Source organism: Aulonocara stuartgranti (genome assembly GCF_965226115.1).
Source record: "Aulonocara stuartgranti genome assembly, chromosome: 5".
In the NCBI taxonomy this organism is placed as follows: domain Eukaryota; kingdom Metazoa; phylum Chordata; class Actinopteri; order Cichliformes; family Cichlidae; genus Aulonocara; species Aulonocara stuartgranti.
This window is the reverse complement of record NC_138943.1, coordinates 13,123,784-13,148,284: the sequence shown is the minus strand read 5'-3', so window position 1 is coordinate 13,148,284 and position 24,501 is coordinate 13,123,784. Positions and strand designations below refer to the sequence as shown.

General features: G+C 37.6%; 1 protein-coding gene across 1 annotated transcript in view; it reads left to right on the top strand.

Annotated features, from left to right (window-relative positions):
• Positions 1-24,501, top strand: part of rims4 (regulating synaptic membrane exocytosis 4) — a 58,696-nt gene that overhangs the window by 21,014 nt on the left and 13,181 nt on the right. Inside the window, exons 4-6 of the mRNA XM_082534225.1 lie at positions 15,081-15,225; positions 22,243-22,355; positions 24,026-24,127. Coding sequence (XP_082390351.1) covers positions 15,081-15,225; positions 22,243-22,355; positions 24,026-24,127 — 360 coding nt within the window. The remainder of the gene's footprint in view (positions 1-15,080; positions 15,226-22,242; positions 22,356-24,025; positions 24,128-24,501) is intronic.

Here is a 24,501-nt window from a genome sequence, read left to right as displayed (position 1 = left end):
ATGGCTACTAAAAAGAAGAGACAAAACTGCAAAAGTAAAAACAAGGGTCCTGAAATCTGAATAAATTGGCAGTAATATGATTCAATGAAACAAACTCTTTAGAAAAACAACCAGTTAAACAGCTTTGAACTACATCTGCATAGTGTTAACTCACTTCAAATTACTACCAAACAGAATCTGCACAGTAAAGACGAATACACAGTGAACTACAGGAGACTCAGAGGCAGGCTGCTCACATTATATCACAGCACTGCCCGAATGACATCAGTGCTTCCCTTAAATTAGATGTCAGCAACAAGGTGAGTTTGCTGATTGGTGAGCTGGATGGGTTGCCTTTCCAATCAGGGTCGAATGAATCCTGGAAGCAGACTAATTGGCACTTGGGTCCAATCATGGTTCAAGGACTGCACAGCAGGATCTACATATCATGAAAACACAGAAGAGGTTAAGCAGATGGGTGGGTGACAGTGGTCAAGGCCATAACATTTGGCAAATGTTCTTATTTGAGTGCTAGATGAGATTTATTGCCACTCTCGTATCTGATAAATTTAAATTAAGGCTACAGCTAGCAGCACAACCACCCCACCTCCCCTCCTCATGACCTCCCCCTTCTGATGCTTTAATTTGTGAACACTTAAGAGAAAATATATCACAGCCACCGCTTTCATTTAGTTTTACTCGAATTTCTTAAATTTGAAATGCTCGCGAAAGAGCCCTTTTCATGAAACCGCATGAAGATAAACATGTGCTCCACCTACTGATGTCTCAGAATTTTAGCAGTAACATTTACAATCCGTTTGTTTGGTATCATAATGCTAATAAACTCAAGCTACATAGCGAAAAGCTTAGAAAATTATCTGATGCTATTATTGGATCGACTAAGCTCAGATTATCCAACGCTTTTTGTCTCTGTTCTTGCAGAAGTGTTGCATCTACACTAAGTAACTGAGTGTAAAGATGTTCACTGGCTCTAACTGAATTTTCTATGGAACATGTTTCTGTAATGAATATTAGGAGTTGCTGTAAAGATGTATGTAACATGCACTGAATCTAATATGATGTCCTCTCATTGGGAGAGATTTTGTGAGTAGAAAATAGTCCATCACTGTACAAAGATATGCTCATGGATATTTTCTCAGTAGTGTTCCAAATTCTGTTTGCAGCTCTGGGGATTTGTGGTCTCTTTTCATATAATTGAAAGCATTCATTTCAAAATTAATTAATTATATTTTAACATCTATTAATCGCCATTTACAATCCCCCAAGAATCAGTTTACCACCAAGAATTTTCTCTCCAACAGCACCTTAAGGACACGAAGACTTTTGTAGTGATATTTCGCTAGTTTATCAGAACAAAAAGTATCCATAATTCTTTTTTATCCACATTTCTGTCAAAATGTTGAAAGATAATTCATTTTACTGTGATAGAGGACTAACTAAAGAAAAGAAAGTAACACAGATGTTAGGCTTTTTGTTTAATGATAACATATGCAACCTGTCTTTTTCTATACATCCTTATTTACTGGGTCCTTTTTTATTTTTAGACAAACCAGGGGTGCACACAGTAGATTATCAATAATCCATTAAAAACAAGACAATTTGTCATCTGGCGTTATGAAATTTTAAAACTGTAACAGCTGTTAGAATATCAGAGTGAGCTTGGATTAGCTGGTACAAGAAAATATACTTTGAAAATAAGTTTTGGGATTGTTACTACTTGTAAAAAAGGAAATGTGCTTTTTCAGGTCAACTCTAAGTTATGATGTGTAAAATACTTTATTTCCTTAAAAATGACCTCTAGTGTCCGTATAAAATAATTCTAATATAGATCTAACTCAACTTTGGACCATTTCTTTCTAATTTCATTGTTATACTTGATTCTTCAGAGTCTATTTTCAAAAGTCCTTGCTCAGGCATTTTCTTGCTTTTAAAAAAAGTGCTTGTTGGAGCCTCTGCTTCCATTCTGGACCAGTTATTCCTCTTCACTGCCCTGCGGTTCTAATATAGACCTTGGCGGGAACAAATCACCATAGTGCCAGCTGTAATAGAGGTTAGAGGACTCTCTTGTGTGGATGTGAGAGTGAGTGCTTACACAAGGGCTTTTTGTGTGCACGTGTGAGTCCTTTATCAAAGAACTAGCCAAAATCATGTTAAATTTATTTCATTGAAAGGACCAACAAAATTGGTGCTCCTTAAAGTGATTTATTCTCCCTGCAGCAACACAAGAAAACTGTCCAGTCATCGCTTGTAAGTAGAAAAAGGGTTCTTGCACTGCCATTGATTTGATCAAGATATTATCACTGATAATGTGCTGGATAGAAATGTTATACTGGTTCAGACACTAGTCTGATAAGATAATCCTACACCATATCTGACTTTATTATGCTTCCTTTTCAGATTGTACAGGGACCTGTTTGATTACCTGAAACTAATCAGTTTTTTAAACTTAAAAAGTTGTCTTTTTAACTTTTTATCTTAATGAGGACAATATTTTTTGGTTTCTGAACATGTATTGTTCTGCATTGTACTGTACCTCAGGTCCAGTACAGTCTTTAGCACTGAACATCCACTTTTCTACCAATTAGCAAATGCTGGGATGCTAATACACTAAACTCCAATGGTACTTACTGCATGTTTTGCCTTATGGTAACTTTGCAAGTCAAAAATCTTTAAACTGCTAATCATTAGAGTAACAGTCAGAACATGTTGGGATGCTGATGTTAACACTAGTACAGTGGCTACAAGACTGCAAAGTTTTGCATGTAGTAAACTGCGAGATTTTTTTCCTTTTTGATCTGTTAAAAAAATAAAAAAAAACTATCAGGTTAGAGTCAAAACAGATGTACTAGATGAAAAAACGCTGATAGGACAAAGTATTTTCATAAAAAAAAAACAATAAAAAACCCAAAAAGTAAATAGTTATGAATTTGTTTGCCTGCAATTGAGTGAAATAAGTATTTGAATTCTGGCTCCAGTGGGCAAGAATCCAGTCTGTGCCCACATGGCACACAGATTGCAATTAATCAGTCATTAAATTACAGATCCTCCTGATCCTCCTGAAGTCTTGGGTGGTGGAGCAGGTCACCTACTAATCAGAAGGTTGGTGGTTCAATACCTGTCTGCTCCAGTCTACATGCCAAATATCCTTGGCAAGAAACTAACTCCAAGTTGCTCTCCAATGCATGAATGCGTGTGAACCAGTCCATTTACCATGTGTATGAAGCACACCTGTCCACAGAATCAGTTTCTTCCAGTCCAACCTCTCCATCACCATGGGCACAACCAAAGTCAAATGATGTCAGAAACAAAATTATAGACCTATACAAGGGTTAAATAGGCTACGAGGCCATCAGCAAGGAGCTTAGTGAGAACGTGACAACTGTTGGTGCGAATATTTGGAAATGGAAGAACTATAAAATGACCATCAAATGCTCTAAGTCTGGAGCTCTATGCAAGATCTTGCCTCATGGGGTGAGGATGATCATGAGAAGGGGTTGTGGATCAGCCCAAAACTACACAGGAGGAGCCTTGTTCGTGTGTAGTGTGTCACCATTGGTAACACACTACACCGGTAATGGCGCCCAAGGTCCCCTATGCTTGCAAGCATAGGGAACATGTACAGGCAAATGATACAGAGATGGTTTGGGATAAAGTTCTGTGGTCACATGAAATCAAAATCAAACTCTTTGGCATTAACTCAACCAGCAGTGTTTGGATTAAGTGAATACTATCTACCTCCACAGTCACACGTGGAGGTGGAAATATTATACTTTGAGGCTGTTTTCCCGGTAAGGGTACAGGTTGACCTCACTGCATTAAGGGGCCAATGGATGGGACTTGTTTTCATTCATAGGGCTTGTTTTGTAAAAACAACAGAACTGTAATTAAAAAAACATATTTTATGATAAACTCTCACCCTATCATAGCTGGCATAGGCTCCGCCCCCAATGACCCGGAACTGTAAGAGCAGACAAAAACGAATGGATGAATCTTCCCATATGGAAAAGAAATAGTAAAAACTTTCATGAGTAAATCATATAAGGCTTACATGATTTACTCATGAAAGTGGCCACTTTCTCATTACTTTCATATATTGTTTTAGTAAGTATCCAAAACATACAAGTTTCATTATATGATTTTTCAAGGGATCTTATATCTGTTTTCACTCTTGTATGCTTTTCATACAAGTTTCACACAAGACAGATACAAACTTTATAAGATTTATATATATATCTTTTCCATATCAGTTTTTACCACCATAGGGATTTCATAAAATAACAAACTCTGCCGTTCTTTGCATTTTACACAAAATTATGTAAATATTGAAAAAAAGTTTTAATGGTGATCAAACATGCTTTGCATTACATAAAATTGTAAAAAATAATTAAAAACTGAGTATTTTACATTTCTTTCTATCATGTGAGTGTCTTATAAACTTCCTTTAGCTGCTTTGGCTTGTATCAAAGAGTAAAAAAAAGAGTTAAGTGTATGGGGTCTGTCAGACAACGAGGATAAATATGAGTTGTGTAATTCTCTGGAAAGCTGTTTATCACTTTGTTAAATTGCTTCAGTGACAGAGTACTTACAGTATGGAGGAGCAGAAATAAATCATCTTTCTTTTTTTCTCCCTTTCATTATCACATTTCATCGATGCTGCCAACCCTTCATTTTATCTCTATCTTTTCTGTAGCTCTCGATCCTGCCACTCAAACTCTGTCTTGTTCTTTTTAATTTGGGCTTCTTCTCTTTTGTAACTCGCCATCTTGACAGATATTTTTCTTCTTCCAAGAGGCCCTGCCTCTTTACATTATTTTTTCTTCCTGTCTCTCTTTGTCTTTCTATCGGAAAATAACTAGCCTTTTGCTGAATATAACATCGCTTGTTCTTCTAACACAATAAATGTTTTATAGATGAGAAACAGTCATCCAGTATGTTCAAATCAGAGCAATGAGAATCTTAGATTTGTGTGGAAGTGGTATTCAAGTAAATAATGCATACGTATGCTGACGTCAGTGTCCTCATATCTTCCTTGATGTCACTAGACTGAGCACTTTTTCTCAGAAGCCACAGGGATGGAAAGAAATGATTCAATGAGGTTCTGTTAGTATTTTTATCCAGTGAGTGTTTAGCTGGTCTTACAGAGGGATTTGGGCTGGCTGTAGCTCAGGAGGTAGAGCAGGTTATACACTGGTAGATGGTTCGATCCCTGGTTGCTCCAGTTTGCATGCTAAAGTATCCTTGGGCAACATACTGAACGCCAAGTTTCTTTCTGGAATGTGTGTGAATGTTAGACAGGAAGCACTTGGGTAGAAAAAGCATAGAAAAAAGTTCTGGTATGAATGATTCAATGAGGCATGTTATATAAAGCGTTTTGAGTGCACGATCGTGGCTCAAAGAGTTGGCAGTTCGTCTTGTAACCGGAAGGTTGCCGGTTCAAGCCCTGGCTCGGACAGTCTCGGTCGTTGTGTCCTTGGGCAAGACACTTCACCTACCGCCTACTGGTGTTGGCCAGAGGGGCCAATGGCGCGATATGGCAGCATCGCCTCTGTCAGTCTGCCCCAGGGCAGCTGTGGCTACAACTGTAGTGTGTGAATGTGAGAGTGAATGAATGGTGGAATTGTACAGTGCTTTGAGGGCTCCGAAAGCGCTATATAAATGCAATCCACTATTATTATTATTAAGTGTTTGTAGTATATGATGTTCGCCCACATTAGAAGATCTTAACAACAAATATAATCAAATTGCTCATGACAGCATGAATTGTATTACTTTGTTGATTACGTGACCTTATAACTTCGTAATAATCCCCTTAATTAAAAGTCAATACTTTCCTTTATTAAATACAACATACACTGTGTTTGGTACTACTTTGTGCATGCCAATATAAAAATTTAGTGTAGACATTAAATGGTATTTGATACTGTCCCTGCTGTTTTCTTATCCACAATAGTATAGAACTTCAAATTTTCAGCTTCCTTTGAAATGCATGCACAGTTCATGGAACAAAAAGCTGCATAAATATACATGAGCGAGTGAATGAGTAGTGAATCATGACTGAGTTTAAAGCTTAAAAGAATTATTCACTAGTGAAAATGCTAACTAGTACAATGCCCATGTGACTTCTGAAGCTGCCGATGTGAGAATACTTCCTGCTTCTGATTGCCTTACCCAGGCAGCTCCTTTGGTTTAACTCTGTTAACAGTAGCAAAACCACTTGAGAAGTGTGTACTGTACATGAGACAGAATAACTTACCAAGATGGCCTGACCTGTTTCACAATATTGTCACATTTAACGGCTGATGACAAATGCCAACTTATTTCTAAAAAGCACGGCTTGAGGTTTGCTCGTAGCCATAAGTGTTGGGCACTTATTAAAAGTGATTTAAGGAAACAAGAAAAAAAGATACAGTAACTGGATGCTGGGAGATGTGCTAGACCAAGTCTGATACAGATGATTACACCATGTAGCTTACATAACCTAGAGGCACAGGACATTATTGGAAAAATAAAATTAAAAAAAATCTCCTGGTTAAGTAAAAGTTAACACAAAACAATTTATTGCTGATTTTTTGGTGCCAAAGTGTACCACTGTAAATCTTGTAGAATCCATAGATTAGCATATTTGGCAGCTCATAAATGACCAAACAGGTATTCGGCAAGTCTTGCAAAAACGATATGGCTTTTCATCATGTTGGAGGAGGAGGAGGTCAACCAGAGTGCAGCAAGTTCACTAATGAACCAATGACAAATGAAGATCTTTGTAACTGAGATTTTCAATCAATATAAAGGGTTAATCAGAATATTGGCAGCTCATCAATAACTTTTTCACAGGTCACAGGGACATTTCATTTCACCTGAGAGGAGATAACAGATAAGGCATGTACATAGAAGAGAAAGCTTTGATTTCATTCTCCTTAACTGCACCTATATTTCTCCCTCTGAAAGGAGTTTGTTAGCAGTCTAGTGTGCACAGTTTTCAATATATAATTTTCAGGTTTTGTGTGATGGCACCAATATAAATGTGAGCTGATTTAATCTTCTTGAAAATCGGGTAAAGATCACATCAAATCTGAAAATCTGTAAAAATGTTATATTACCCACAGTTTTTCATGGAGCGTCTTCAAACTTCACAGCAATATACTAGGCCTCGGGGAACATGAGTACCTAGTTTGGCTAAGCATTTGACCTTGACTAACATTGTTAGCACTCAAGGTCAATGATGACATTGAAATTTTTTTTTAAGAATCAAGTAATCAAGGTATCAAGTAATATGTCATATTAGAGGGCTTGGTGAGAACAGCAAAATGCACTTTTTATGTTTCCAATATGATGCCCTACAAAGTCACAATGACATCATAAAGTTTCACAAAACCACTCTAGATCTTAAAATCTCTGTCAATATGGATTTCCATATTACCAATTAGTGCTCTCTGAGAGCTGTTGTTGTATACAGTATTGATTTAAATATACAGTATATATGCTAAAACAGAGATTGCATGATGCATGATCAACATGCTCCCCTGGCCAACATCAATAGACTGGGCTGACCTGGGAGGATGGTCAGCTAATGAGGCCCAACGAACACCATAAAAGCCTGCGAATATACTCACTCAGTCACTCCCTTAAATTCACCTTGCACCTCCACATTACATCTATCTTCTGCTTAAATTGCTAATATGAATATAAAAAAATTCCCTACTTTGTTGAGTGTACAAGTTTTATTTTTATTTTGAAAAACTGAGACACACTTTACAAGCACATACTACTGTACATACTGTGAGAATCTGTACTTACATACTGTAGCTAATAATACAACTTTATATGGGAAATGCAGAAATAAGTACGTATGGTACACTTAATTAGTAGTGCCTGCTCATACTAATTAAATACCTCTCAGCTGTGACTACATGCATGATCTGATGGATGTCTAGTTTGATGTCAGATAATCTTTGGCCTCAGTCACATCCTCGTTTAAAGTGAGATGAGGGGTGGCTACCACTTTATCACCCCATCTTGTTCCGTTTCATGTGCAAACTAGTGTAACAAGACTGTTACTGCGAGTGTCCTCTAACTACAAACACGATCTTGTGTTAGTGAGGCAGCTTTACTTTTTTATGCACATACACTAACTGTACAAAGACCATCTTACCAAACAGTCATGTATCTTGGTGTTAGGTTAGATAGCCTGTAAACAGGGAGCACCAATCACTGTGGTAGAGGCATGTGTACAAGGGACCCAGGTGCCATCACACTGCTGCTTAAATGAGAAGAAACTGATTAATTCACGGGCAGCAGCTGTGCCAATAAACTCCTGCAGCTGAGCAAAACTATCCTGATACTATAATCAGTCTGAAACATTGTTTGTCAGTTAATCTATCCTAATATCTTTGAGCAAGGCATTCAAACTGGGGTATCTCCTGGCCAAACACATAAGACTGTGACAGTACTCCCCAGTGTTCAAAAATAGTATAGCACACTCAGCAAAACCCTCAATTTCTAGGAAGGTTAAAAAAATGCTTATCTACCAATAAAGTAATTAGCGCTGACTCCTTCTTCCGGCGTTCAGTGTTCTGCTTTGCCCATCATATGTGGTGCCAAAGCTTTGAAAAGGCAGCTTCTTTTTCATCTCCAGCCTTAGTCATCGCTCGTCATCGTCTGTAGTACCGCTACCAGGAAAGTCATTTTTTAAATAAATGCAACTCTCTCAGCGCCTCCCAGAATCCTCTCAATCTGACAGGCACCTTATGCCAAATCATCTCTTTCTGTAATGAATAGTCTACTGGTGACAAAGTAATTTCACTCACTGGATATTGCTGTACATCCATTTAGTTTCATTTAACCACTGATTCATCCACAGAGGTTCAGACATGCAGCGATGACTGTCCCTTTTCCAACAAAGTATGCATTAACACATTTTTGCATATGTCATGTTATGAAGAATGGAAACAATAACCTGATTGACAAATTACATATAGATAATTGCTAAAAAAAATTTATCTGCAGAACTAAAATAAGCAGGGAGTCTGCTTTTAAATTGGCTATAATATGTACAGTACAATTTAGGAGGACCTCAGAAGTGTGTGAAGTTGAGTTTTTAAACTTTATAAAGGGTTTCTCAGAAAAAAAAGGTTCTTCCTGAGAAAAGAGGGAAGTTATATGATGCTACAGTTCACTCTATGGCAGTAACACTGACAGGGCTTTGACATGATAACACCCCACTGTGCAAGAAGGGGATGTATTTGTGATGCTGTTTGGAAAGTTGGAGAGATGTTGTCTGTAGCTGTACATAGAAAATTTGACCACACTGCCAAGATTATATTTGGCAGTGTCTCCTAAGTTGTGAATCATGAAGTGATTTTTTAAAAACAGTTTTCTTAAGTACTTTAGATACATTAATGATTCATAATGCTGGTGACTTTGCAAGTGCAAAACTTCTATAGAGCATGCTATTTAAGCTGCTTTAAGCTGCCTGAGACTGCTGTCTACAGTATCTGCAAGCCACATTGCAACCCACCTCTAACACAGCTGCTCCTTTCATGTCATATTTGTCTTAATTAAGGACATATTTGACATATATTCATGAATATTATTTGTATATGGGATTCTCGCTACTGCTGTCAAAGTGCCTTAAACTAACTTACACTCTATCATAAACATTCACACATATTTGCACAACACAAGCAAATACTTATTTTGTCATTTTTAGACATTTTACCAGTAAAAGTCTGAAATCAATTTTGGGAGATTTATGTTAAGGCAGATCCCAATTCACTGCAGAAATATCTGCCTATTGAGTGAGTTAGGCCACAAGGTATGACCTACCTTGTCTACAAGTCTCCCTGTCTGTATGTTGGTCAGATAAGTTGTCTGAATGGAGAGCGACTATTTTTGTATCTGCTCTGCTTTCATTAATATCTCTCTGCTGGGAGACAAACTAATGAGTCCTGGCTCACTGATTGCTACATCACAACTTTTGTGCGTCACCTCAGACACTTTTTGTGCTACATCACAGCAGGCACACTTCATCACACGCTGTGAACTACATTCACCAGAAATGCAGGAGGCTATTTTAGATTGGAGTGAGATTTTATTTTTATTCTTTTTTCCCCCTCTTTCAGAGGTGGAGAACAGAGAGGAGAAAAGACTGGGAGAAATGCCCTTGCTGATATTTATATAGAGATGACATTTAGGATAGTGGGGAAATGGTATTCACCTTTCAAGAGCATTAGGTAAACCTTATCATGTCTGAGGGGAATAATACCCAATTCTGATATTAATTCTTCACTTTTACAAAGATTTACTTTTTTCAGACATTTGATTACTTTAAAAACTTTTTAAGGTGAAAGGAAGGACAGGTCACTTGCACTTGGACCAGGGTTGGGGATGCAGTGAAAGAAAGGAGAGAATTCAAGTTGACAGAAGGAACCTTTGCAGTGAGCTTCCAGATTTCAAATGACTGCACCAGACTTAAGACCCGAGGCATCTGGAAACAAATAAACAACAGCAGCTGGTCTCAGAAGGAAAAGTGGCCGGGCTTGGCTTTCTAAGCAGATGCTGGCTGACCAACATCTGTCATCGTCATATCAGTAAACATTTGTATTTCAGGGTGATTATATCTGAATTGAATCAAAACAAACACATTTTTAGACAATATGTATATGTGTATATTAGGGGTGCAACGATATTCGTATCGATATTGAACCGTTCGATACAGTGCTTTCGGTTCGGTACGCATATGTATCGAACAATACAACATTTGTAATTTATTTTATCAATTTTCCTTCTGACGATGCTGTCTGCACTGTCGAGCGCAGATCCACTGAGCGCTCAACACAGACAGCATAGACCTGTGAGTGAGTTTTGGTCGCTGGACTGATTGTCAAAAAATAGGAAAAACTGCATACAGCTAAAAGTTTCCTGTCGTTCAGTTACAGGCCATGTTTAGTCTTGACTGGTGGTGTTGCCTGTATATATGTAGCAAGGTTTTCTGTCATTTTTATGACTTGTTAGCATGCAGTAACTGATGTGACTTCACTGAAAGCACTGAAAGAGATGCAAAGATGCGGGCAGGCAGGAGAAAGGAGAAAACATCGCAGGCCTAATGTTTTGTGCAAAGTGTTGGGGACAAATCAGTGGAGAAATGCTGCAAATAAAAAAAAAACTGTCAGTCCTCTAAATTTTAATCTTTTATCTTGATTGCCTGGCAAGATTGCCTTTCACTCTGCTGCAGATAAAGCATGTTCAATTGGATTGAAGTGAACAGAGATAATATCCCATCAGTGGCATGAAAAGGGTTGCAGCAAACCAGAGTGGTAGATGTGTCTCCGGCCATTACCCACCTGTTGTATTAGTTATGTAACTCTACTCCACCTCAATACACCACCCGTGACAAGAGGTGACAGGAGGCTACACACACACACACACGATCTAGTTTCCATTACTTCAGAGGACCTAACATGAACTTAAATGCATTTTCGGTAGACTCACTTTAAGCATAACCATATTTAGCCCATAATGTTAACCTCAAACCAAAGCTAATATTTTCTTTAACCAAGTTTTTATCCTAAAAACAAAGAATTTCTACCAACAGAATTTTGTTTTCAAGTAGAAGTTGTTTCCACAAGTTGTGTCTACATAACACAACATAATGGAAACATGCACACAAACACTGAAGCAAGCTAATAATATGCCCCTGTGTTAAAATGCTCACAGAACATCCTCACCGCTGTCTCTGGTTTGACTGCAGTCTCCATAGTAATGGCATCTGTGTCCATGGCAACCATATCCGTGTCACTGCTGGTGACACAAGCTGTGCCCAAATCACTTCCTCATTGACTTGTGCATCACTGTTCATGTAAATAATAAGCAGTAAAGCAGTAAATTAAGAGATGAGAAAGACAAAGAAAACTTGTTCATTGTAACTGTTTTTCTTGGCTTAATGATCTATAACATGAATTAACACGAGACTTGTCATGAATAAAGCTCTATAAATATGCTCATGTAAAACAGAATTCAAACTTGTACAGAAAAAGAGACAAAAAACCTTCCTAAACCTTTTCTACAACAAACTAAGAGAACTTTTGAGTTACTTTTTTCATTTTCATTTTACAAGATGGCTGCTAAGTGGCAGGAGTTGCTTCTTGCCCTATTTTTTTGTTAGAATCTTTTTAGAACACAAATTCAAACACAAGCAAAGTGAATGTCTTTGCTTAGCCGTCAATATCTTACAAAGAGTGCCACTGTCCAATAAGAGGATTTAGCCAGAAGTGAACTAATGGAAAGGACTTATTTTCCAGAAACGACAGGTAGATTTGGTTAAAAGCACTTGTTGTGAGTAAAGCTGCCTAGCTAAAATATAGCAATACAAGTAAAGTCAGCAAATGTAACACTGCTCAGCCAGCAAATATTAGCAGACTAACATTCAAATACTCTTATTGCTCTATCTACTATAAAACACAATGAGGACCTGTGTTGAACATTAGCAGTTAGCAAAGTTGTGCGAACAGCAAATAATACAAATTGTTTGTGTTACACAGCATTTGAAAGGCATTGCAACCATAAACTATTCAGCAATATTTTGCTAGAAGTCTGAAACTTCATAAAGGCCTTTTAATGTTAAGGAGATACTAGTAAAGACTGGCAAGACTTGTGACTCTTGTTACCACAATAGTTTGGCAGGAGGATTGGGAGTAAAGCAGATTTGTTTGCTCGTAAATCCAGATGCCGGGTAAGATTAGGATTAGGAAACTTATTTTACAACTCTAAAGGTTTTTATGTGGATATTCAGGTTGCTCACCATGTCACACGCATTACATCTGCATTCTGACCCAATTTTCTGTCGCTCATTATCTTTATAACCTTGGAGCTTTAAGCTTGTATTATAATATAAATCTCTCTGAATGGAAACATTACATAAATGCTTGAGATATGAATTGCAGCAGATGCATATTACTGACTTGTGCCTGTATATGTTTATGATATTGAAGGATTATTGCTGCTACACATTGTTGCACTCAGTCCACAGGGCTATATGTGAACTGGCCTTGGTCCACACTCGGCTGTCCTGTTTGTTTGCTTTGGTTCGGGTATAGTTTGATCAGTTTGGCTAAGAATCAGGTTCAGTTGCTGTAACTTTAGTTACTGAGAATTGTGTTCAATTTGTGTAGCTTTTAGGCAATTGGTGGCACTAGAAATTTGGTTCATCGGTTAATAGAAGTTTGTGCTGTGTAAAGCATGGTATTGGTATCAAATTCCTGGCTTACTGTATGTCAGGTGTGAGGTTTTGGAGCAGCATTTTCAAAGTGTTACCCAGTTCTCTGTAGTTACACTTTTTCCTTTAGCCACCATACCACACTCAAGACTTTTTCAACTTTTATACAAGGAACGAACCCAGGAATCAGCCATAGACTTAAGATAGAAATTATTCTGAAAGGGATGTGTGACAATGACTGATTCAGTCAAACCTTTTAAAGACTGTCTGTGACCTGTTTGTCGTCTGGAGTAGAGTTTAAGTTCCCAAGTAACATCGTCTAGTTTCTGAAAATATGCTTGTTTAACATGTAGATACATCTTAATTAGATAGTAGGAAAAATCAATGTCCCATGTTTAGTCATGCAAAGAACATATTACGTTTCTTTTTCTCTAAACAGTTGTTGGATGTCAGTATCAAATCCAAAATGGTTATATGGAAACAGCAAAATTCTAGGAAGTGCTGTGTGAATGCAGGAAAAAAAGGGATCTTACACATCAAAAACTTAAAAGCAACATGAATTATGCTAAGTAAGTGGAACAGTATTAAAGCTTTCTTCTGTCTACCAGTACTATGTTTTATTTTTCTTAAAAATTTCTTTCACTGCCTTGAATTTTTACCTTCACTGGTTTTCTGGACTGCACGCTATACTGACTTTGGTATTAATGGATGACAGTGCATCTGTGGACCAACACAGGAGATAACTGATCATACGAAACCAGACAGCAAGAAGAAGCAAGTAACCCAAATCTGCCAGCGTCCCGTCCCACTTGAACACGATAGAAATAGCACCATTCTAGGTCGCTCTTTAATAATTGCAGAACTAACTTTCACAGTACTGTGCCCATGTAGTTGTGTGTGAGAGTGTGTGACTGTGGGTGCCTTTTTGTTGACATGTATTTCATTTGGGGGATTTTACCCTTTATTCAGTTATTTAATCACGTTTGGCATTTATTTGAAAAACGCTCAGCTTCACAAAATTAATGTGGCATGGTCTAGAATGTGTTTTAGGCTGATGTATTCGAGCGACTGTGGTGAATGTGTGTTGTCTTAGTGTGTTTTCCTTGCGGGTGTCCTGACCATTAAAAGGAAAACATCTTTCCTGTCCTGTTCTAAAAACAAGGTCGAAAGACCTCCTGCTAAAACACTTCATTATGAACTAAACCAACATGAACACCATCAACACACAAACACACACACAGGACACCTTGAAGCCAGAGAGTGGTCCCATAAAGTGCTCCACACATCGATTTTGTGGGCTACTTTGCAACAAGATGTATGTCCCTGCTTTAAGGAGTAATCGGGTGCTTTTGTCCTTGGCCTTGTTAAATTTCTCATCTCTCTGGTCGTCTTTCGTGTGACACTGATGAGGTCACAGCGGGACACAAACAAACCTGACATCCTCTCCTGTTTATATTTTCCAAACTACAAATGAAATATTAAAAACGGAAACTAGAGGAAAATCCTGCCACAACAAATGCCAGTCGCATGCAGTCACTCGCTTACTTTAAAGTTGATTTGAGTGTTTTATTGTACTCAGCTTATGTGATGAGATGTATAATAGTTGAAGGTTATTTATTTTAGTGACTTTTTGTCAATTTTTAATTAGAAGCTGATTTACTGCAAGAAAAGGGTAAATATCAATCTGTACTAAAACTGAACATCCTTACGTAGTAACGGCATTAGCAACACTGTAGACATTTCGAAACAAGGGATTGTATAAACTAAAACAACTGTAAGAATTTTAAAGCTAGCAGACATACACAACACTGTACTCTATTCACATGTAGCTGAATTCAGGTTTTATTTTTGTGTGTTTGCTTACTTGCAGTGGATACAGATGGCAGGAAGTTGAAGGGAGCTATCCAGAGGAGCACAGAGACGGGGCTGGCTGTGGAGATGCCCAGTCGAACTGTTCGCCAGGCTAGCCACGAGTCCATAGAAGACAGCATGAACAGCTATGGCTCCGAAGGGAAGTAAGTAACAAATACTGCTTTAATTAAATACCATTTTAACCACAAATACAGCATTCTGAGTCTGAAAAAACTAAACTAAACAAAAGCCAACACAAAAAATCCACATTTTGGTAAAATTACAAAAAGCCTGCTACAAACTTATTACATTAGGTCCTCTGCAATATGTTTTTACAGCTGTTTTTCTTTTTGTTTTACCCTCCTTCGATGGTAGTTTTTGTTGCTGTTACTTGGCTTTCTTTATTTTAGTTGTTTAGGAACAATTTCCCGTAAACTTTAGGCTGTAGATTGGATTTTTGTTTCAGTAAAAAGGACTAGGTGTTACAGTCCCTGATAATGCATTGCTTTAAATGGAGAAAATCTTGAGGGATGGCTGTTATGAGGAAAGGCAGCCCAGACACTTTACCAGTTTGGGACACATAGTCAGTAGTGGACCTTGGATTCATCGGGTGTTTCGGCCATTATCACTAGACACCCGCATCCAAGGAGGCCCTACCAGGGTTGATCAGGCCCTGGAGTGTGTCACTGGTTTATGTTAACTCGTTATTTCTCTTCTTCTTTCTTCTGAATTCATTTTGGATGTTGGACAATCTATTTGCACTTTAAACTATATCAGTAAAACTACTGAGACTATTTTGAAAATAGCACATTTTTGCAAGGATTCAAATTCAGTTCATTCAAACTTAAAATGAAAAAAGGAATATATTTTAGTGTATTGGAATTTCAGAGATTTGATTCCTTTGGTTGAGGTTTTGCAATCAGAAGATGCTGTCACGCCTTTGTGTTTTCAGGTTATTTTCTTCCTCGTGTTGCTGTGTTTCTATTACCTGTCATACAGGAAAAACATCAGCAATGTCTTTGATGCACAGGGAGAGAGAGAGAGAGAGAGAGAGAGAGCATACAGAGCACCTATGACATCAGCAGTAATAGTGTAGTACTACTGAACACGCTCATACACACACACACGGACACATGCAGATAACTGCCAACCTGGCTACCAGCTTGAATTCCTACTGTTACATAACAAGACAAGTCAGACAGACTGATGTAGGCTGGGAGGGTTTACAGAGGAACAGAGGAGGGACGAAAATAACGAGAGGATGATTGCATCATTGAGTGTGTTTGTGTGCATATTAATATTCCATTTATATTTGGAATATGCAAATACGTTGTTTATGAGCTTCTGCTTAAAAACATGGATTACTTTGCATAGTATGGGAAAAAAAACGAATTCATTAGCTAGATTTTAATGATGCTAGCTTATTTATTCTTTAGTAGCAGAAGCAAATCCTTTTTTAATGATGAATAAATCAAACAGAAGATGTCAGTCAGAGCCAACATACACAACTATATGAAAAGAAGAAGAAGACAACCTAATTGATTGTTTCCTAGAAGTCCACAGTGAAGCCTTAATAACTGTGAGGTAAAAAAAAAATTAATGAAGGCATTACAGGCACAGATAAAAAAAAAAATGACAAAGAGAGTTTTAGAAGGAGAAAGAGTGCAAGAAAATCTGTGTTCACACGAGGCTCTTTGATTTAGCTTATTCAAACTCTGCAGTCTTTACTGCTCTTCCACATCCAAGTCACTTTAGCTGAAAACACAGCACACATCGCATCACGTCATATGTTGTCTAGCTTACCTAAATGGAGCTCTGCCTTTTACCACTTATACCACACACTATTAATTTAAAAATAGTTTAAAAAGCAATGCCACCTGGGTCACAGACATTGCTGATATGTATTTCTATTGAAGTGATTGTCCGACATAAAAATGTCGACATGCACCACCAAAATGTATTTGAATTGTTTTGCAAAAACAATTAAAAAAACCCCCTCAAAAATAGTGGGTCACAGACCCAGTTCCCTGACAAATGTGACATGAAACATGGTTAATATTAGATAAAATTTGTTATCCTATGAAAACACCCAGAATGTTCTTCATGGTCCCAAAGTGCTGTGCCTTGCAGACTCACCAGGCTCCATTACCATCTTTGTTCATACTATACATGGTTGATATGACAAATGTAAACAAAAGATAACTTACACAATAGCTCAGAACAACTCAGGTCGCCCAGGACTTTTTTCCATTTAGTGTAAGTGTCGTCATATTGAGGTAAGTTCAAGTGTTTTTTTTAATGTTCAATATTGATTATTTTGTGCAAGATAAAAAGGTGTATGTTGTGACAGAAATCTAAAGAATTTTACCTTCTCTGTATTTTGTTATTTGGTTTAATATAGATAAACAGACAAGCTCCATAGTAATACGTTTTTACTTTATATTATCTCCCATTTTAAGATTTCCAAAACAATGTCAATATGCTTGACATCCCTAATTCTACACAAGAACAAGGAAGATATATTTCTATCTTAAATCCTGTGACTGATCATTGTCTTTTTCAAACTGAAATGAACATAATTTGTACATATTTGTGTTAATGAAAAATAATTCTTGTAAACATAACCCACATGGAAAATACATTGGGGAAATCAATGCTATCAATGTTCAAAAGATACCAGATCACATAGATTGTGTAACTAACTGGTGTTCCAGTATGTTCAGCTCTATTCTCCATGATTGTCTCATTTAGTTTTTTCTTTCAGTTCTTTTTTTTATATATTAAAAGCACATTAAAAATCATATAAAACCAGAAACAGAAGGGGCCTTTAAAATCTGTGCATGCACCATGCTGCAAGCAACAAAACATTAAAGGGAACAACAGTTGACTCATTAAGCTGGCAACAGTTGACTCACTGCATCATTTAAATCATCCGCAGCAAACCACTGCTCATCTTCCTGTCTGTATTTCAGTCTTTACGTCAGCTGTCTGGCTCAGTCTGCTGATTGAAAAGCTCCATCATTCTCTATGCACAGTCATGAATAAGCACTTTGTTAGCTAACACCATCCAGTCACACTTATGAGCTTATTGATTTATGGTGGGAGCCATTCAGGATCCAATGCACGCACACATTCACTGTGGAAACTGAGGTAAATGGAAATGCGTGTCTTTGTGTAAGAGAGACACACAACTGTGACTCTTTCTAAAAGGAGACATCATTTTAAAAAATATCCAGGAAAAAACATGTTGACATTTTACTGGGTTCATGTTGTAAAATTATAATGTACTCCTGACAACCAATCCTTTGTCAGCGGTGCAAAGCAGTGCTTCAGCTGCACTGTGACGCTTTAAATTTTAGTGCAGTATGTGTGGAGCTTATGACAATGATGACAGAAAACATAAATGTAGTTCTGTTCAAATGATATTTTAACAACAGAAAGACAGATTTTTTTTTACCAATATATTTGTAAAATCTGCAAATATATTTCCATATTTATTTAACTTTAATGAAAGGTTGTTGTTGTTCTAAATTCCAGTGCATTACAAAAAACTGAGTAGTATGAGATCTTATATTTATGCAAAGTTCCCATCGGTTTCCCACTTGCGGTTTGCATTGAACGTCATATTTCTGCGAAACAGCAGTGTAATCCCCAGATGTGCCCCACACACTAACATAATCTAAAGCTCAGGAATTTATCACCCAGTAATACCCACTCAGCTAATGTTGTTTGACTAATATCTTTGCATGCGTACTCATGATACACATATACAAAGGTTTTTACCTCATTAGGAATGTAATTTCTTCAGTATACAAACATATTAATTGATGTATTATGTTAATTGCATATATGCAGCACTTTAATACTTTGCATATTACATTCATGCATTATGGTCACAGAAACAAAACAAAAGAAGAAAAAAAAACATGCTGTGATATACATAGACCAGCATGCTACCACATAAAACCACTGACACTCGAAGTGAATAATGTTGATCATTACATGATAATGCAAGGTTCTGCTTGGAAACCTCCTGGTATTTGTGCATGTTACTTAAAACCCACTTAAATATTTTTTTTCAGATGCAATTTCTCCAAGAAGGACAATGCACCACATAAGCTGTCCAAGAATGACTTGAAGTTACACAACAAAAAGCTCAAGATCCTGATCTGGTGTCCAAACTTCCCAGATCCCAAGCGTCCATGGGATGTATACAAACAACACAGGGGAAAAGATAAAGTAACGAGATGCAAATGAGAGTTTGGGATTATCTTTCATCCCCTAAAATTGACATGTCATTACTTATTATATGCTGCCACCTGAATGTAAATTACTAATTTAAATAATTGCTTTCCTTTATTGCACTGAACGACTTCTAAATTATTTTGTAATGAAGCATTTGCATACTTGGTTTGCAGTTAGTATTAAAGGTTAGACTTTGTGCTTTTGTATGACTTTGCTCGAACAATCTAATAACTGAAGACAAAGTCAGCATTGAGTGTCTAGTTTAAAAAAATATATAATGATTTGTTCCTTATATGTGCACCCAAGCACTCTTGTGAAAGTGGGGATAATTTAAAATTGAGCAACCATAAAGTATGATAAAATATCAAAGTGAAGGCAAGGTGGAAAAACATGTAGGTTAAAGAGGGGAAGAAGAAGAAGAGAGGGGTATGGAAAAGAGATAAAAGTAGAGACAAGGAGAGAATGTTATCTCGTGGGGCTCGAAACAGCTGCAAACTGCATAATCTGAGAAAAAGGAGGAAAGAAAGAGACTAATGAGAGCTCTGGAGAGAAGGAGGAGAGGTGAAAGGAAAAGAAATGACAGTGAGAGAGGGATGTGTGTAGTTAATCTTTCCTGTCTTTCTTTGCTCAGTCTCTGGTTGGGAACATGGCTAATGACTTTATTTAGAACCAACATGTCCTCGTAACTAAACGACAGAATGGGTTGACTGCCACTGGCTCCAAGTGGCTGTTAGAGAATGGTGAATTATGTGACATATACTACTTTCCCCACTCTCTTAAATGTTTTTTGAGTAATGAATAAATTCTCTACAGAACCAGTAGTCACATTGCACATTTGTCGTTAAATTAAATTATTGCCACCGTCCAAGTTACGAAAAGTTCATTGTTCAATTTTATGCATGCTTCAAGGTTGTGTTACCCTCACAATTGTCACTCACACCTCAGATACAGATACAATATATATACAGTATGTCTGTGTGACCTTTTACATCATGTACAGTGTCATTCAAAGGCATACAAACACTGCCTGCCTCATAGGCCTCTTTTTAAACATACCAAGTTCCTACAGATTTAAATGAATTCTTCAAAAATGCATGCATGCATTTTACTACAAATATAGTGCCAGGCAAAAGTTTGCAGTGTGTCCCAACTTTTGGCCAGTGTTTTACAAGCGACAGAGTTGGATTGTCAAGTGTTGAGGGGCATAGTGCGTAAAAGTCACCAACACTCAACTGACTCAGTAACTGGAGAGCTCCAAACTTCCTCTGGAATTAAAATCAACACAGAAATCTGCACAAGGCGCTTCCAGTTCCTGAGGGTGTAATGCCATTTCTAGGTGGTCCAGTGTGGTCCAGTCACTTTGCTTTCATTGGAAATTTCTTCAGTCGCTTAACTCTAAGTTGGAAAAGTTTAACCAGGGACCTGTCTACTCCAATGTCACCATTGTGTTTTTCTCCTTGTCATTTGTTAAAATTACTGTACCCTGTATAGATGCCACATTACTGCTATTCACTTTCTGCATAAATGGCCCTTTAGAGGTACAGCAGTTTGTCATCATGGTAGAGGTGGGTAGAGCGATCTAAATATCGATAGTACCGATACCATCGCTGGTACTGGTATTGGATCGATACCAGCATAAACACTTCTCCTGTCATGCAGGCACACTGTGCTCCACCTCCTCCTCCCTTCTCTGCTGTGTTTAGTTTTCCTGTGATCACGTGGCTCACCACTGAGCAGCGACATGCTGCAGTGAGTGAGAAGTACATTACAGCTGTAAATGAAAACACTGCAAACAGTGATGCATGCAGGCTATTCTCTACTGTGGCAAAACCATCAACTTGTACAAAGACACGAAAGTCCATGAAAAGAGAGCTTTGTCCTGGAACAAGCAGCAAAAGAAATGAAGAGAGGAGGAAGTAAATCCCTGACCCTGACCCCCAGCACAGAGACAGAGGTCACTGTCTCAGTCCTTTCATAGAAGCAAGGATAACCTCTATGAAAATAAGCTGGTAGCTCAGACAGGGTTGAAAGTAATAATTTACTCATGACTCATGTTGGTTCTTCAGCATTACATAATGTTGTTTCTTTAGTAGACTGATTACTTATCAAATATATTCAGATATTCAAATAATATATCCACAACACTGAATTTAGCTAAAGAAGTTATTCTGTTAGTGAACTATATTAATGTTTTTTTAAAAATACAAGATAGCTGAAAGGTGTCCTTTTTATTGTGTTAACTAACTACAAGGTGAAAGTCACAGTGATTAGGCCATTAAAATGTATAAATCATGACACATCACTGCTGCCTGGGATGTTTTTGGTACACAGTGGAGGTCCAGCTTTTAGCCTTGAGGGGTATATCTGTGTAGACTTAAACTGTAGGGACGAAAACTGACTTTTACTATGCTCCTACTTTTGAGAGTGCATTGGTATGTTTTTATTTACACATCATGTTAGACTCGTAGAGCAATGGAAGAAAAGTGCTGTCGTCTATTGCTCATAGAACAAATAAACCCACACACTCACACACATATTTACTACCTGGCTGTTTGCCACCAAAGCACTTTGAGCCGATTTGTATACACATAAAAACCACACAAAATAAGGACACATGGGGTCAAACTCTAGAGCCAACATCTGAGCCTAGTTTCAGGAAGCCAATTAAAATTTTGTGAGTTTAACTAACCTGAAAGGGGAGTGATAAATGGTATTCGGTTATCAGCCTTTTCTTTCTTTCTTTCTTTCTTTTTTTCAGTCCCTATCTCGTTATTCCTCTGGATTGCTTTTGTCCCTATTCTGTTACTCCTCTCTTCCATTGTCTCATTATCTTTCAGTCACTCACTTTCTTCTGCTAATTGAACTGCATTAAGCACTGTCTGGTCATGTTTAACCATCCGTGTCTTTGTCTGCCTGCTTTTTTGTTCCCTCTGCAGTCTTAACTACAGTGGCATGTGTCTGGCATCCGATGCTCAGTTCAGTGACTTCCTGGATGGGATGGGACCAGCCCAGTTTGTTGGGCGACAGACACTGGCGACAACATCCATGGGTAAGAGAAGACTGGAGTTTTAATTATTTTGCTACAGCCAATTCAATTTCTTACATTTCTGTTTCTGTAGAATAAAAATGTGTTTTCCATTTTTGATATACAGGCTGGGTCAGAAAATTAAAAAGAAAAAAAAAAAGCTTTATACTCATAAAACTGAACCAAATGGTTCCTTAAAATCATTTTACATTGGCAAAGAAAGTGCCTCACAAATCAGCAGTCTTACTGTTTTTCTCATCATCTCCAGCACTTCACTTATTCATTTCCAGGCTGTATATACTGGATATATTGCATGAAGTCTGTCCTCTACAGCAGTGATTTACTGTAAGTGGGTCAGTTTCCTCACTGGCAGCCAGACAGTGTCCTTGGCCCAACAACAGTGACACTGACTGGACCAGCTCCACTCCAAACCTGCTGCCTGGTCCAACATTATATAATGTCAGAGAACCCAGAATAACTTGGCTTTCATCTGAGCTGTGTCACTTTCAAAGGAATACATTTGTCATTTTGGGGACATTTAGTTAAAACTTTTATTCCAAAGTTACTTCTAATGAGAGAAATTATTGCAATGTGCACGCAATTTTAATATAAAAAATGCAGATCATTATTGGAAGAAAACGCAGACAGAGCTATGATTAGAGAGTACATATGAATGATATATTTACTTATTTAGCAGTAAAAGCTTTGTCTCTTACATGTTTTACTGTCTTTATGGCTTTTTTCTGTGAGGAGCCAGCTGACTGGGATAAATTATAGTGTTAAGACTGAACCAAAACCATGACTTATTAAAAAGAAAGCTTCAGAGATGCTTGTATTGAAGTTCACACCATTTTGCTTAACATAATTCAAGGAGCTTGATGTTGGGAGACCAACAAGATATTTCAGAATCTCTAAATAGTTTTTATATTAAGCCTTTATATTATTACTCTATTAATAAGTAACTTACCATGATTTTTATTGTTGGTTGGGTTTATTGCTACAGAAAACATAATATGCAGAACGTTTGGACAGAGAGAAGTGTGCTCTATGTGATGCAGTATTTTGCTCTTACAGTAAACTGAACTTGCTTTGGGACCGTCTTTTCCTTGGCTCCAAGATTTGGTTTGGAAGTTGGATCGTATATAAAAAATGGATTTGGGTTCTGGGTCTGAAAAGGAATGCTAATGTGTCAAGTACTTTTATTCTTTCTAATGGTCAACCAGAGCCATTTCTCTGGTTCTCTGGTTGTGCAAAGAAGTCAAACTGAACTGAGGTCTAGAGAGTGTTTGAGAAAACAATAAGTGAAACTACGGTCTTGTACTCTAGTTTCACTTATTTGATGCAGTCAGATATTAATTTAGTAGGATATGGTCCCATGCAAAGTAAAATAGGACATAAGTCAAAGGATCCTTCTGTGATTGCTCATACAGTGTGACTGGCTTCTCATTCAGAATCACCTTCATAATATGACACGGCCATGGTCACAATGTGTAAAAGGCATTTGACAAACCAGTGCAGGATGTACATTTTTATACATGATGGATAGTTTGGACATGTCTAGCAACTGACTTGAAGTTACCAAGTGATCTTACACGATTATGTCTCACATCCATTTTAGTATCTTCTTCTAAAACTATTTACTAATTGTTGGGCTAATATTCACCTCCTTTAATCTCATTTTTTCACCCAATCAGGTGATGTAGAGATTGGACTGATGGAGCGGAATGGGGGACTGGAGGTGGAGGTCGTCCAGGCCAGAGGCCTCACCATGAAACCAGGTTCAAAGGGACCTCCAGGTTTGTCTGTGATCAGTCTTTGAGCTCTGTTTTTCAGAGAATACCATTTATACCATAACGTGAGGTGTTTTGAGTCGAAATTTAACATTTATAAAGCTGCTTTACTTCTGTTTGTACTCCACATGAATGCTTTACAAGCCAGCAAATAGTTTCACATACACAACAGCCTGTAGGGCATATTTAATACTAATGGGATATAGCTTCCAAAAACATACTTTTTGTGCTTGACAATATAAAAAATAGACGAGTGAAGGGGGGAATGGAGCAGAAGCAGGCGATGCACTAAATAAGTAAAAACTGCATTTGTCTTTGCTCATGCAGTAGTGAAATGTGCATCTTGATGCTCTGACTTCAGATTTTAATCCATAGATACA